Below are 13,919 nucleotides of genomic sequence, written 5' to 3'. Positions count from 1 at the left end.
TTTCCTTCACCAACACAAGTATTTATGAATGCCAACAAGATTTTGAGCAGACTTCAGCCAACTCAAAAGACTGTTTTGAAACTGGGACAGGTGACCCACATAGTCAGAGTTTTATTGAGGATTTTTTTGGTTGATGTTGTTTTATTGACATGCTGTGGGAGTTCCACACCAGCTGTGGCTTTCTAGGGTGTGTTCTGCATCTCAGTTTAATTTATTAACAATGTAAATAACCAGAGAAGGACTTGATCAATGCATATGCAGGCTGCACTCTGGTGAGCTGGGAGCAATTGCTCAGAGTAACTGCTGATGAAAGCAGGTTTTTGACTATGAGGAAAAAAAAGGCAAAACAAATCCTCAAAAAAAACCCCCACCCTTGCACAACTATCTGATTTCACTGCAATAAAGGGCAGCTTAATGTTAAGAATATAAAAAAAGCCTTAGTCAACAGGAAGGAGGAAGCAAGTCAGGAGAACCTGAGTTAGGTGTCTAATGTATGAATAGGCCTCACCACCTTCATCTGTTTTGTGCTTAGGTGTCAGCACGCTTTGCTGCTGACATAGAAATGTTTTTTCTGATGCTCATACACCTTGTTCAGCAGCTGTCCAGTGTAAAAACCATCCCTGAATCAGAGTTAGTGGCACTTCTTACTGAAGAAGTCATGCAATACACTACATAGGAAGTAACCTGAGGTGCAAGACGACAAGTCTTAGTGCAAGCACCAAGTTGGTTCTGAGCTGCATCACAGGTTCCATCAGCAGCAGATATTCAGGCCCATGAGGAACTAAGGCCTAAATTCTGCTATAATCTCTGACCTGCCATCTGCAAACGTGGTGATTGCACTGTAAGTTTGCAGGTGGCAGGCATCTTTCTGTAAATGTGTGTAAAAATTATATGGAAATCCACTAATATTCTATTTTTCATCCCGACATGGTTGAAAGGTACAGTAACTCTCATGATTTATGGGCTAACCTCTGCTTTAAATGCAGAGTCTCAAATGCATACGCTCAGTGAGGTGTGTCAATGCTGAAGTGTGATGGTGAAATACTAGCAAGCATCTATGTAGCAGAGGTCACTATGGGGACAGTCTTGCCTCCATGGTAAGCAGAAGGCTCCATCATCTTTCACTGCTGCAGCCACAGTAATAAATTATAAAATTACATGTAACCCATGCCATAGGAACATGACTACTAAAAAAAAAAACAACCCCAAAACACACCCCAAAGTGCAGGTGGGAAGTAGGGAGGAATATGGGAACAAGGCTTTTTTTGTGAATAAGTGCTGGAAAAGGGGGGGAAAAAAATAATTAAAAATCTGCTGTATCATTTCCCTGGGGCCAGAACTGCTTCTGAAATGCAGTGCAAAAATGTCACTGTCTCACAGAGCATCCCCTTCCCATGGAGTCAGTAGGTCTTCATCTGTTGCTATTGGTTGTTTTGGGATCATATTCATTTTCTCAGTATCCAGTGGGACACAAATTTTCCTGTCAGTGTAAAAAGCAGAGGAGTAGAAAGTTGTCCCACATACAGCAGTGTGTTACCTCCCGTGGATCTTCAGATAGGCAATGATGATCGGACCTGCCAGTTTACTACAGCTCTTTATTTTAGTCATATTATAAAACATCATCACAGGGCTTTAGTTAATCAGCATTCACCTGTTTCAAATCATAGGCTTCATTTCCTCCTTTATTATAAATACTAACAAATTTATTTTCCATCAGCAATATCATAAAAACTTAATCTAACTGGACATATTGTTCAGCGATCCCCTAATGCAAAAATCGTGAAGAATTTGATCTCTATATTGCATATACACTTAGTTTTATATATACGTATATCAAAACTCACTATTTCTGTATATCACTCATTATTGTGATCTTTCACTTAATAAAATGTCAGCATTATGAAAATATGAACAACCATCTAGTTATTTTGCTGCTTGATATTTAATGATTGAACAGAGAACTACAAAATTACAGGAATGCAATGGGAAGTCATGTACACGTTAATTTAAGATTTCCACACGGACTTTTCTCATTCCAAAACTTTTTCCATATTTTAGAAGTCCTTAAAAAACTTCCAGTCACCTCTGTCTTTGAAAACATATGCACAAAAAAAGTTATGGTGTACGTATATGTAATATACATTACATACCATATGTAATTCTATATATACTTATAAGCAAATATATGTGACATACTCTGAATATACATATCGTATGTAATATACATACACATGAGAGAGGTAACACAGGTGTGTGTCATATGCATTTAGACATACAGGTGTCTGCACAAATAAGTAGATACATGGTCAACTCTTCCCTCTGGTATGCATATGCTGCTCTTTCTGGGATAAAGTGGGTGCCTTCCACAGAAACCTATTGTTGCCAGTGTGATCCATTCACTGCCAAGGACACAAGCAAACCTGTCCCTGACCCTTTTAACTTCAGTGAGTTTTGGCTCAGGCCTCATGAACTCTGGTTCATGCTTTGAAGTGGACCCATCTTGTCCTTGGGTTAAGGTTTAAATCACCAGATTAAACAGTTGGCACTAGAGTGTATTTGTACAAATAACCAAGAGCACTTCAAAAATAAAAAATCACACTGGGCCTGATTCTTCTCCTGCTAATGCCTGAATTATCCCAGTGGGATATAACTGTCTGGAGGGACTGCTGCATGCAATGAGGAACCTGTGAGTAGTGTGAGGCTCCTTGTCTCAGCTTTAGAGTGTAATTCACATAGACTTGGAGTAAGTTGAGCTGTTTATTTTGCATTTGGATTTGTAAAGGAAAGAACAGGCCTGTTACAGAAAGATAACAGATGGATATTCACTAGAAGTAACAGCACAGATCATACATTCCTATGGGAACCATGTGCACTATATTTAACCTTTGGGTTACCTTTTGAATTTGTTAAGATAAATAGATACTGAATGTGTTTCTACTATTATGCACCTGATAACTCTTAGGAAAATGTTTTACATGAATACTCTGCATATTAAAAATACATAATAAAATTCTGAAACTCATCACAGATAGAAAGATCTTAGATCCTGAAAAGATCCAAAGCACCTGCTTAAAATTATAATTTGATTAGGTCCACTGAGGGCAATTACTATGTGTGCCTAAACATTTGCAAAATCGGGACTATTTATTATTAAATTTGGTATCTCACACCTGAGAACACACAGTGGTTACTACCATGAGTAATCCTCACTGATGAGAATGCTATGTCTTGTGGCAATAGCTAGAGCAGACTCCAAGGGCAAGAAAGACTGACTTTACTCATGTATGAAAAGTAAAGGTGGGACTGACTCTTCAAACAGCAAAGAGCAATGATTACCAACAAATCTTCCCAAACACACTGCATTTTATTTCTCAAGAAGCCCAACTTTGCATTACACATTACTAACTTAGGCATATTTTTCTCCCTAAATAGATTTGTATAACATAAAAATAACTAATCTCTATTTTTAAAAATGAAATTTGAATAAAAAATTGCTTTGGGACTGAACTGACATACTTCAAATTTCTCCCACAGCAATTTCCTGACAGCAAGGTTGTAAACCCCAGAAAACAGGGGTCTGTGGTTAGAAATGCTGGCACAGCTTCATCTTAGGCTGCTGCAGCAGATCGCCGCCTAGACACCAGCAAATGCACTTTTGCACACAGAAATCCTGCATATGTGCTCACTCTGCTGTGAGATGGTAAATTGATTTAAATAGGCAAAATCGTAAAAATAAATAAATAAATAGAAATAAAAAGTGACCCGAAACTTGTGCTTCTAGAATGCCCTGACCCTGTCTGCAAAGCACTTCCCCACGTCACCCAGCTTTGGCATTGCTTAGCCTTCCTTGAACCCTTCTGTGGCTGAAGTGTTAGCCTGTATGTTGTGTAAGTGTACATATGAAAGAAAACTCTCTAAAGAAATGGATTTCTGCAAATTGGATTGGCAATTTTCATCTCTGGATTATGTTTTTTTTGGTAGGGTCTAGTGCTACTTTGGTTGAACCCAATGGGGAAAGTCCCACTGGCCACTAATACTCTCTAAAGAAATGGATTTCTGCAAATTGGATTGGCAATTTTCATCTCTGGATTATGTTTTTTTTTGGTAGGGTCTAGTGCTACTTTGGTTGAACCCAATGGGGAAAGTCCCACTGATGCCAATAATGCAGAAGGAGCTGTTAGTCTGAATGTTAGAACTGAAGGTCTAGTTCAGAGATCTCTCCAGCCAACCTCTTTGTGATTCCCTCTCTCACAGTAGTTTTTAAAAATGTGCCCATTACCACCAACTGCCAAAGTTAAAATTCACTTTTTTTTTTTTTTTTAAATACAAACAACATTTACGACAAAAATATGAAGGGAAAAGCCATCAACTTGTTTTCAGGTTATTACCTATTTGTATGACACAAAAGAAAAATAATTTACAGTCACAAACTGTACATAGTATTTGGTGGGGGACAGTATACTTGTGACTTAAGAGTAAAAAAGGATTGCTTCAGTGGTAATTAAAATAATTATTGACGAGATATAAGACTTTAAAATCAAGAAAGTGTGATAATTTGGCTACAGAGACAATCATTGTAATATGTCTAACACAGAGGTTTGGATAGTAGAAAGGTGAGTAGAGGGATCTGGGGAAGGAAAGACACCGTCATGCAGAACAGTACTAGTTCTTGCTCAGTATACTCTTCAAGCTTCTCTCCACTGCTTCATCTAATTCTTCTTCCAGCTCTTCCTTCTTGGACATGGCTAGTTTGGACTGATAATCTTTTACTATTTGGTCTATGTACGGTGCGCTCTGAGTCCCGTGCAGCATCAGTGTCCACTCCTTCAGCACACCCCGCTGGGGCAGGCTGCCGACAAACCCAATCTCCAGAGCCCAGGTGCCTCGAGGGTCTTCTCCCCAAGTGTGTGTGGTCATGAACGGCCATTTGTCAAAACCCACCTTGGAGTCGTCATCCCTGGGGCGCCGGCTCAGTAGAATAGACTTGGTTCCCATGGGCGAGGTCATGTTGATGTTGAGGTCTCCTCGCCTGGTGGAATTCACGGTTATAACTGCTTGGACGTGTTCAAGGTATCGGACAAAGTTTTCCTTCCCCTCACAAGCATCAGTGGTAAGTGTGAGGACCAGCTTGCCAGTTGGTGGTATCTTCCTGCAGGTCAAAAGATAATTAAGCAAATTAAAAGGATATCCACAGCATGCTAATGGCCTCACAGAAAAACCCTAACTATCTTCCTTATTAATAGATGGAAAAGCAAGGAAATAATAGTTGCAAACTTAGCCAGAAATTGAACACACTGTTTTTTAGAAAATTAGATCAAAACATTAATTTGAAAATACATTATGAAATGTACACCTACACAGAAAGAGAAGGAGTACAATTAATAAGTACATACTGCTCTTTAAGAAATATTAATATATATTTAATAGTTGTTACCTTGACTTACCATTACTATATTGGGTAATTGCATAATAATGTGTATATTCAGTAAAAGAACCGTGAGCAGTCAGTTATGTCAGACAGTCACCTTAAAAGACAGCTGCTGTTAGGAGTCAGAGGAGCCAGCTGCACTGAATTTCCATGCAGTCGCATTAAAGGCTAAATCCTTGTTTTGATTTGGAAACCGACATAAACACAGGATCCTGCTGTCAGCAAATAGCTGTCCTAGAACTGCTCGTGTACAGAAGCACACATGCAGAGAAGTGGCACTTGTTTACCGAGTTGCCAAAGTGCACCTTTAAGTCATGAGTTTCTTGGTGGTGATAATTCAGCCCTTATGAAGGCAAACTCATACCTGTCCTTAGCATTACCAGACAGCTAGACCACAGAAGGAACACAAGCTCAGTCCTGGGCAAGGTGTATCCAGAGGAGGTCAGTAGGCACTGTGCACTCTCTTGTCCCACTTGGGATCCCAGTGCAGGCCCAAGGGTCTGGGCACCTGGCCCAGGATCAGCGTCCTGCCAGCAGCCAAGGCTGCCAGTGCCTGCTGAAACCCATGGGGCCAGGACACTAGAGACAATTACCAGATGCCTTTGAAACTGGCCAGAAAACTACACTAGAAGTGTAGACAAAAGTCTCTGTGTCTTCACCATCAACTAGCTGTGGTCAGTGTGACACTTTTCTCTGTTTAAAAGGAACACTTGAAATACAAGAATTACTGCAGTCATTAAAAAAGGGAGTAAGTCACAAAAGACTCTCGTTGGCCTCTCATTACCTCTTCCAGTGGCTTGTCCCTGACCCACGTTTTGCAGTAAAAGAAGAGAGTCCCTTTTAAAGGGTACAGACCACACTGCAGTATAATGAATGTCTTCTTTCCAAAATAAATTAGTACTTTGCTAATGAGTTAGCGCCTTCTTCAGAGATCGGTGAAAGCATTTCGTTCAAGTCTCTCTTCCAGGAATTCTCCCTGAGATGAGCTCCAGGTATTACAGCTTAATAAATCACTAATTGTCAAATACTGAGAGTTGTGGTAAGTGCTTTCTGATTCCCTCAGTAAACGAGGGAGGACACCACAGTGAGAATCTTTTTTATCTATCAACACCAAAACCCCAAGAAATAAGAGCAGTGTTACCACTCCATCTGCTTTGCAAACAGCCTGACAGCTGCAGGGAACTTTTCTCTCTACCTTCCTAAGTGCTATGGTGCAAAAGTCATCTCAGCTCTCCAAAGCACATGAGAAATGGCTTGCTCTGTTTTCTCCCTATTAATTAGGATCCAATCTTCTGCTTTACTAGACTACCAGGTGAATTTCCCCAAAGAAACAGAAAGAAGCAGAGATGGTGGGAAAAGCCTGACACAAAAGGAGCAGAAGACGAGAGGGGTTTTCTACACCCTCACAGGGTGTTTCTGCCCAATTTATATATAGAGATACATATGAAAAAAACCAGATTAATTGCTGCATGTAGTATCCAGCTAGAGAAGAGTGGGGAGGCGGGGGGGCTAACTGCTCTCTAGAAGCAAAATCCAGTGCTCCTGTTCCTCGGCTAATGAACTCTATGATTGCACTAAATCATCTTTGTATCTCCCTAACCAGATTCAGACTTGTCCATTTTTTATTTTTTTTCTTTTTGCTGACCTAACAAAAGTTCCTGTTGCTTATCAGCTACATGCAACAGAGAAATGCTGCACTTTAAATACTGATTACTTTCAGCATGTTGTATATTCTCGGCTGTCAATTCTTTGCTGGCTTCTTTCTGCTAATTGACAATGCTGCTCTGGTAGACACCTTTGTATCAACTACTCACCTACCTGAATATGTATTTTATATCTGAAGATATCTATAATTATGTAAACATACATAGAATATATATAGAAAATGTTGCCAAACTACACAAATAACCCAATTCTCCACAGCAGAAATGCAGTGTAGTTTTCATTTTCAAGGAATCTCTGGAGATGCTAGGACTTCACTAGCTTTATTTACAGTGTAATTCAAAAGATGTTGCAAGTCTTGATGCTTTTTATCTGCTGTCAGTGACATTTTCACTGGAGGAGGTAAATATTACAGCAGTCATATTAACATACAGATGTTTCAGGTAATTACAGGGTGGCACCCACACAGACCACATACTGAGACTATGCTGCAGTAGAGTGAGGAGACTTAGGTGAGGTCTGACTGGGTTGAACAATATAAATTGGGTGCTGAACAGGCACAAAGCCTGTTCTGGGTGCTGCTCTCAAGAGGCACCAATATCAGACAATGTTTTACCCAATGACATCTACAGGGAAGGTTTGCTGCAGTTCCAGATGCCTGAGCTGGAGGAAACACAGCATCAACTTGGCTTTTCTATCCATTCACCAGCAGACATGGGACAGAAAAACAAAGGCAGAAGGAGACAATACTGCTACATAGCACTTGCCTGACACTGGCTCAGTCTGTTCCCAGAATACCTTTACCACATTGTCTAACACACAGAGGCAAGCCTATAGGAAGACATTTTCTCTCTTCCTCTCAGATGAATCCCATCTCAAGATAAATGAAATTATTTGTCTGCATTTAGAATCACAAAATCATTTAGATTGGAAACAACCTTTAAGATCATCAAGTCCAACCATTAACCTAACTCTACCAAGTCCACTGCTAAACGATGTTCCTAAGCACCACATCTACATGACTTCTAAGCACATCCAGAGATGGTGACTCCACCACTTCCCTGGGCAGCCTGTTCCACTGTTTGACAACGCTTTCTGTGAAGGAATTTTTCCTAATATCCAGCCTAAATCTCACCTGGTACAACTTGAGGCTGTTTCTTCTCATCCCATCACTTTTTACTTGTGAGAAGAGACCTTCACTTGTCTCTCTACAACCTCCTTTCAGGTAGCTGTAGGGAGCAACAAGGTCTTCCGTCAGCCTCCTTTTCTCCAGACTAAACAATGCCAGCTCCCTCAGCTGCTCCTCATAAGACTTATCCTCAATTATTTCTTAATTAAGATTCTTCATTTAAATTAAGAATAAACTAGAGATAGCTCAAAATTAGCTTCAGGACTCTCTTGTTTATTTCCTACCTGTGAACATGTGTAGGTCAGATAAATTTAAACTCAGATGTCAGCTGTAGAACCTTGGAACCTGAAAATACAAACCCATCTGGGAGGCTGGGAACAAACTTATTCTGCCTGGCTGAGCTATGTGCCAGGGTGGTATATTGGTTTGTTTTCTTTTTCTAACAGAATAATGATGCCTTCAAAAATGGCACTGAAAAGTCAATTTTCAAATGTTATAGACATAAATTGGCAATTATTAGATTAGTATTGCAAATAATTGAATTGAAATATAGCTGTTGCAGACAATTAGTATTAATTAATTCACTTGTTGATTCATGAACTTTAACACATGAAGGTAAATTAGAAAATAATTTGACTACCTAGTCTTCAATTAGAGATTTGAAGAACATAAATCAAGCACAATTAAATGCTGTAGTATTCATACTGAATCACTGGTACCTGTAGATGATTGTTTCAGTATTCTGGAGATAAAACTGTCTGCTGGAATATGTCACAAGGAGATATGACCTGACTGACAGATATTTCATGTGGCAGCAGTTCATGTAATTTACAGTGCCAGCCACCCAGATTTTCAGTTGAGCACAGGCTCTTTATTCACAGAAACTCTGTCACAGACATACCTGTAAGTACTCAGGAGAAATGGATGTTGTTATTAACACTACTGGCACTAGCAATGCTGATATAGATGAGCTGCAGAATGCACTCCTACAGCAAACCAGGAACTAAGACATCATGTGGTTTATTTTATCAACTTATTGAAATAGTTGGAATGCTGCTGGTAATCTTAGGCTTCCTTAGGAAAAAAAATAAATAAAAAATCATTATGTTTCTTTGACTATCTTTGTCTTTGTCAGATGCTGTGGCCTCCTAAATGCCTGAAAGTGGAGTACAGGAAAGCCAGGGAGGGACTTTCTACCAGGGTGTGTAGTGACAGGATGAGGGGTGATGGTTTTAAAGTTGAAAGAGGGTAGATTTAGGTTAGACATTAGGAGGAAATTCTTTCCTGTGAGGGTGGTGAGACAGTGGAACAGGCTGCCCAGGGAGGTTGTGCATGTCCCCTCCCTGGAAGTGTTCAAGGCCTATAGATGGGGCTTTGAGCAACCTTGTCTAGTGGGAGGTGTCCCTGCCCATGCAGTGGGGTTGGAACTAGATGATCTTAAAGTCCTTTCCAACCCAAACCATTCTATGATTCTATGAAAGAGCCAAACATACAATATTCACTTACTCAGGTTCCTGTATTGACCCTCCCACACAATGGAATCTCTCAGGAACAGTCTTCCAGTCTTTTGCCATCTTAACCATTGCTCCTGCATCTAGGACACCGTAGCCAAACAAATGGTTGAATTCCAGCCCAACACCATTTCTACGCCATTGATGAACCTCATCATGAAGCTGGTTCCTCTTGGAGGTGAGCACTGTCAAGTGCTGCATGTCTCTCCAGGTCAGATCCAAGCTGTGGAAAAGCAACATGGAAAACAAACAGTACAGTATTTCCAAGTAGATATTAAAGAAAGACATTGCATTTGAGTAAGCTTTTTGGTAAAATTTGCTTCTAATAAATCACACAGAAATTTTATCTATACACAAAGCTTCTGTTGATTTCAGTGGGAACAAGAATAGTTTTAATTGTATAGTTCTTCCCCAAAGTACCTTCCCCAAAATTACAAAATAATTTCTGTTTCTCTGTTGTTGAAAACAACTGCTCTTAACTACACAGTATAGATGTACCAGGCAATTTTTAAGCTAATAAAATGAGTAGGATACTATACTAGATCCTGAAAAGAATACAAAAATAAAAGGATGATGACAGAATTTTGCCTAGCCTTCCTCTTACATTTTGCTCTCTTTTCCTTGCCTGTCCCTCCTGCATTTCCCATGGACCTTCTAAGATTCACCCAGAGAAGGCCCAGTCTGATGAAGCTGATGAGCTGTAACAATCAAGGTGTTTTTTCAGTGTTCTATGTGGGTGGCTGAAGTTTTGAATTATAAGGTATGGTAGAGTTTTTTACCCATGGTATACTAACATGGGTAGATGCAGTTAAGTAATGCTTGTCTAGATTCTATGACCATTTTTCATCATCAGCTCTTGTCTTCCTAGATTTGCAGTGATTATGATGACAGGAAGGGCACTCATAAGTTATTATTCTGGAAGCTTTAAAGCTGACATTCTAATTCTACATAACTAAAGCCATTCCAGTTGTTTTATGATGAACTCTTTCAACATTACAATATGTCTGATTCAAACCACCAACCAAAAATGATCTGCTTTTCAGAGTTCTGTGCCCCAAGTACTAACCATGTGTGCATGTTGAATGCACACCAGAATAGCCAATTACTGTCATTCTTCCAAGGTGATGCAAGATAGCTGAAAACCAGATTATCACTTGCATCATTCTTACTGAAACCTGTTAAGAGCTGCTACATATCTTAAAACCATCCTTTCCATTTCAAAGATTGGTTTGTTTCTAGAGACATGTCAGACATATATTGTATATGAGCTGAGAGACAACTGACAGGTAGCAGTTGTCTGCATGGGAAATGGTTGGCCATTGCCATGAAGGCTTGGGTACTCATCCAGGGTAGTTCTGCACACAAAAATGGAGTTTTAATAGAGCCAGCCAGGAAGGAGACAGGATATACTGACAGTTCTTTCTATTTTCTCTCCCTCTGCCCTGACTCTTAATCGCAGCAAAGACTACAAACCCAACTGCAAACCAATCTAATTTCTACTCATGATAGTCTGGCAAAATTAATTCCAAACCTCATGGATAGTGCAAATGAAGATGGTCAGTAATTATTCCTGGGAATCTAAAGTTGTACTACAGGTTAAGCATGCAGCTGTCAGAAAACTCACTAAACCTTTGTATTTTCATGGCTATAGTTCTTCATTACATTGTGGCTGTCCTCCTGAATGTATGTGATAGTAGAAGGACTAATCACCTGAAGTTCAACACTTGGTGTGTGTTTCATATGTATAAAACCTGAAAAATGAGACTTGGCCCAAGTCCCAAGTCATGCTCTGAGCACAGCAACCATTGCTCTGCTAATGACAGAAACTGTGTTTGCTCTGCTAAATCTTCATTCTTCTGAAGAAAACTATGTACATAATGCTCACATTTCATGCCATGCTTACAGCAACTGAAGCTGTACACCTGAGCAAATGTCTTGCTTCATAAAATAATTCAACACAAAGTAAAAAGTTGGTATAGGTTATTGTAAGGAAAACTTTTCTTTATCATTAGAGAAGATGATATACAAGAAGCCTTCAATGTTACAAATAGCATGGAGATGGTAAATAGACAATGGATGTTTATTCTTTTTCATAACAGAGCAATTAGGTAGCACAGAAGCAAATTACCAGTAATGGGTTAAGAAAAAAACCCAAATAAAACATTCTCCACCACCATCACCAAAACCAATTATTAGTCTGGAACTGACTGCCACTGGTTGATAAAGGTGTCAAATACAGACAAGTCGAAAAAGAGACAAATTCAAGGAAGATATCTGCCTGTGGCTATTAAACAGAATTAAACAGGATAGGCTGACTGCTCTCTGAAACACTGACTGCCAAAGCTGTTGTTGAAAGATTGGTCTTTTTACTGGTTTCTGCTGGGATAGAGCTTATTTTCTTCTTAGCTGAAATAGCATTGTGTTTCAGATTTAGTATGGGATTTGGTATGAGAAGAATGTTGCTAATACACTGATGGTTTTAGTTGTTGCTAAGAAATCAAGTTTTCAACTTCCCATGCTTTGCTAGTGTGTGGGTGCACAAAAGCTGGGAGGGAGCATAGCCAGAGTGACAGATCCAAACTGGCCAATGGGATACTCCATACCAGGCACCATCATGCTCAGTATATAGATGAGAGTTGGCTGGAAAGCTCTCTCTCTCTTCCGGGAATGCAGTTTCAGAGCTTCTCTCCACTGGGATCACTAACCATGGATGGGCTGGGAACTGTTCAGCAAGTGGTGAACAGTTGCCCTGTGCATCACTTGATTGTATAGTTAATAACAACAACAACAACGTTGTTCTCTCAACCCACAGGTCCCTTTACCTTTCCAAGTCCCTCTCCCAATCCCTGAGGGGTGGAGAGAGAGTGAGGGCTGCGTGGTATTTACCTGCCTACCAGCTCAAGTCATGACACTCTTAATTCTTGTTTGTTATAACTGCCCCTAAGCATCTGTCATTACAGACATTATCTGGCACAAGATGAACTCCTGTCTTGTACTATAGGTTTGTTCTTGCTTTTGTAGGCTGGACATTGCCTACTGGATATGGGGAGAAATGAAAGAATCACTCTCCAAACAGTGTGGGAAAAGACAAAACCCTGGGAGCAGTGGATGGAGGGAGGACACAGAGAGCGAGTCAGCCAAAACATGTCTCTTATATGGCTTTGGCAGGACGGTTGCTCCACCTGTAAGTCACCAAGCACATCCCCGCTGTAGCAGGCAGCTTGTTAAGCCACTCATTCTAGCCTATGCCACAGACTTGTACGATGAACAACATCCAACAAACCACAGGCCCTCTCCTCTCTAGAGCTCACAAGGAATTTCTCAACAGCATACTTAGCCTCCAGGGCCAAGGCGAACACTCCAGCCGCTTCAGGAGCGGCTGCAGAAGTTCCTGAGTGACGCAGGGTGCAGTTGCCATACAAATCTGTTGTAGCCTGCAACGAGATTTAACATAATTAATTAAACTAGCCCGTCCATTTTCCTTGCAGCTACAGAGAAATACAGAAAGTGAAGTGTGTGCTCTTGCTCTTTAGATTACTTGTGTGTTTGTTCCATGGATTTATTTTCTCCTTTAGAATAGTGTATCCATTAAAAAACACAGTGAGACATAGTTACAGAAGGTGCTAATGCAAGAATAAATTATGATGTAGCAAAACCATGTTAATTTTCACTTAGAAATCATGAACTCATACAAATGTAATTTATTTCCAAGAAACACAGTTCAACCTAAGGCCTTAAATACCCCTGTGATTATCACAACTATTTGAAACTGGAACTGTTAGCAGTGTTGAGCTTTTCTAATATTTGTGCAACTCCAGAGGCAACAGCAGTAGCAGGCTGCTATCTTCCATGCAGATTAGTCACTGGAAGAGACCAGAAGGAAGCCTTACAAGTACATTTTATGGTGATAATTACAAATTTGCCATAGATCATCGTGGCTGATACTAGCACAAAGCTGATATCAAGACAGAAACCTTTTTTTTAAATTTATTTTTCCATCAGCTGCAGCACAGGGGCATTTAGGATACTACACAATGTCTTTGGGTTTGAGACAGGGCCAAGGAAAATTTAGAGGCTTCTGGCATGGACTGACCTTGAGTTATTATATCTGAATTTTCCACTCTGTGAATTAGACTATGTCCTGGTTGTCTGAGGGTGCAAGTAAGTATCACCTCAGATGCTGACACTT

At 40.0% G+C, this 13,919-nt stretch overlaps 1 protein-coding gene across 1 annotated transcript in view; it reads right to left on the bottom strand.

Annotated features, from left to right (window-relative positions):
- Nucleotides 1–4,389: 4,389 nt before the first annotated feature.
- PCSK2 (proprotein convertase subtilisin/kexin type 2) overlaps nucleotides 4,390–13,919 on the bottom strand; it is a 203,112-nt gene continuing 193,582 nt past the window's right edge. The window contains exons 11-13 of the mRNA XM_010000193.1: nucleotides 13,064–13,164; nucleotides 9,726–9,953; nucleotides 4,390–5,149 (exon numbers count right to left, since the gene is read on the bottom strand). Coding sequence (XP_009998495.1) covers nucleotides 4,663–5,149; nucleotides 9,726–9,953; nucleotides 13,064–13,164 — 816 coding nt within the window. The 3' untranslated portion in view covers nucleotides 4,390–4,662. The remainder of the gene's footprint in view (nucleotides 5,150–9,725; nucleotides 9,954–13,063; nucleotides 13,165–13,919) is intronic.

Source organism: Chaetura pelagica, unplaced genomic scaffold, assembly GCF_000747805.2.
Source record: "Chaetura pelagica isolate M959 unplaced genomic scaffold, ChaPel_1.0 scaffold336, whole genome shotgun sequence".
NCBI lineage: Eukaryota > Metazoa > Chordata > Aves > Apodiformes > Apodidae > Chaetura > Chaetura pelagica.
The sequence above is the reverse complement of the archived record's forward strand: the minus strand, read 5'-3'. Positions and strand labels throughout refer to the sequence as shown.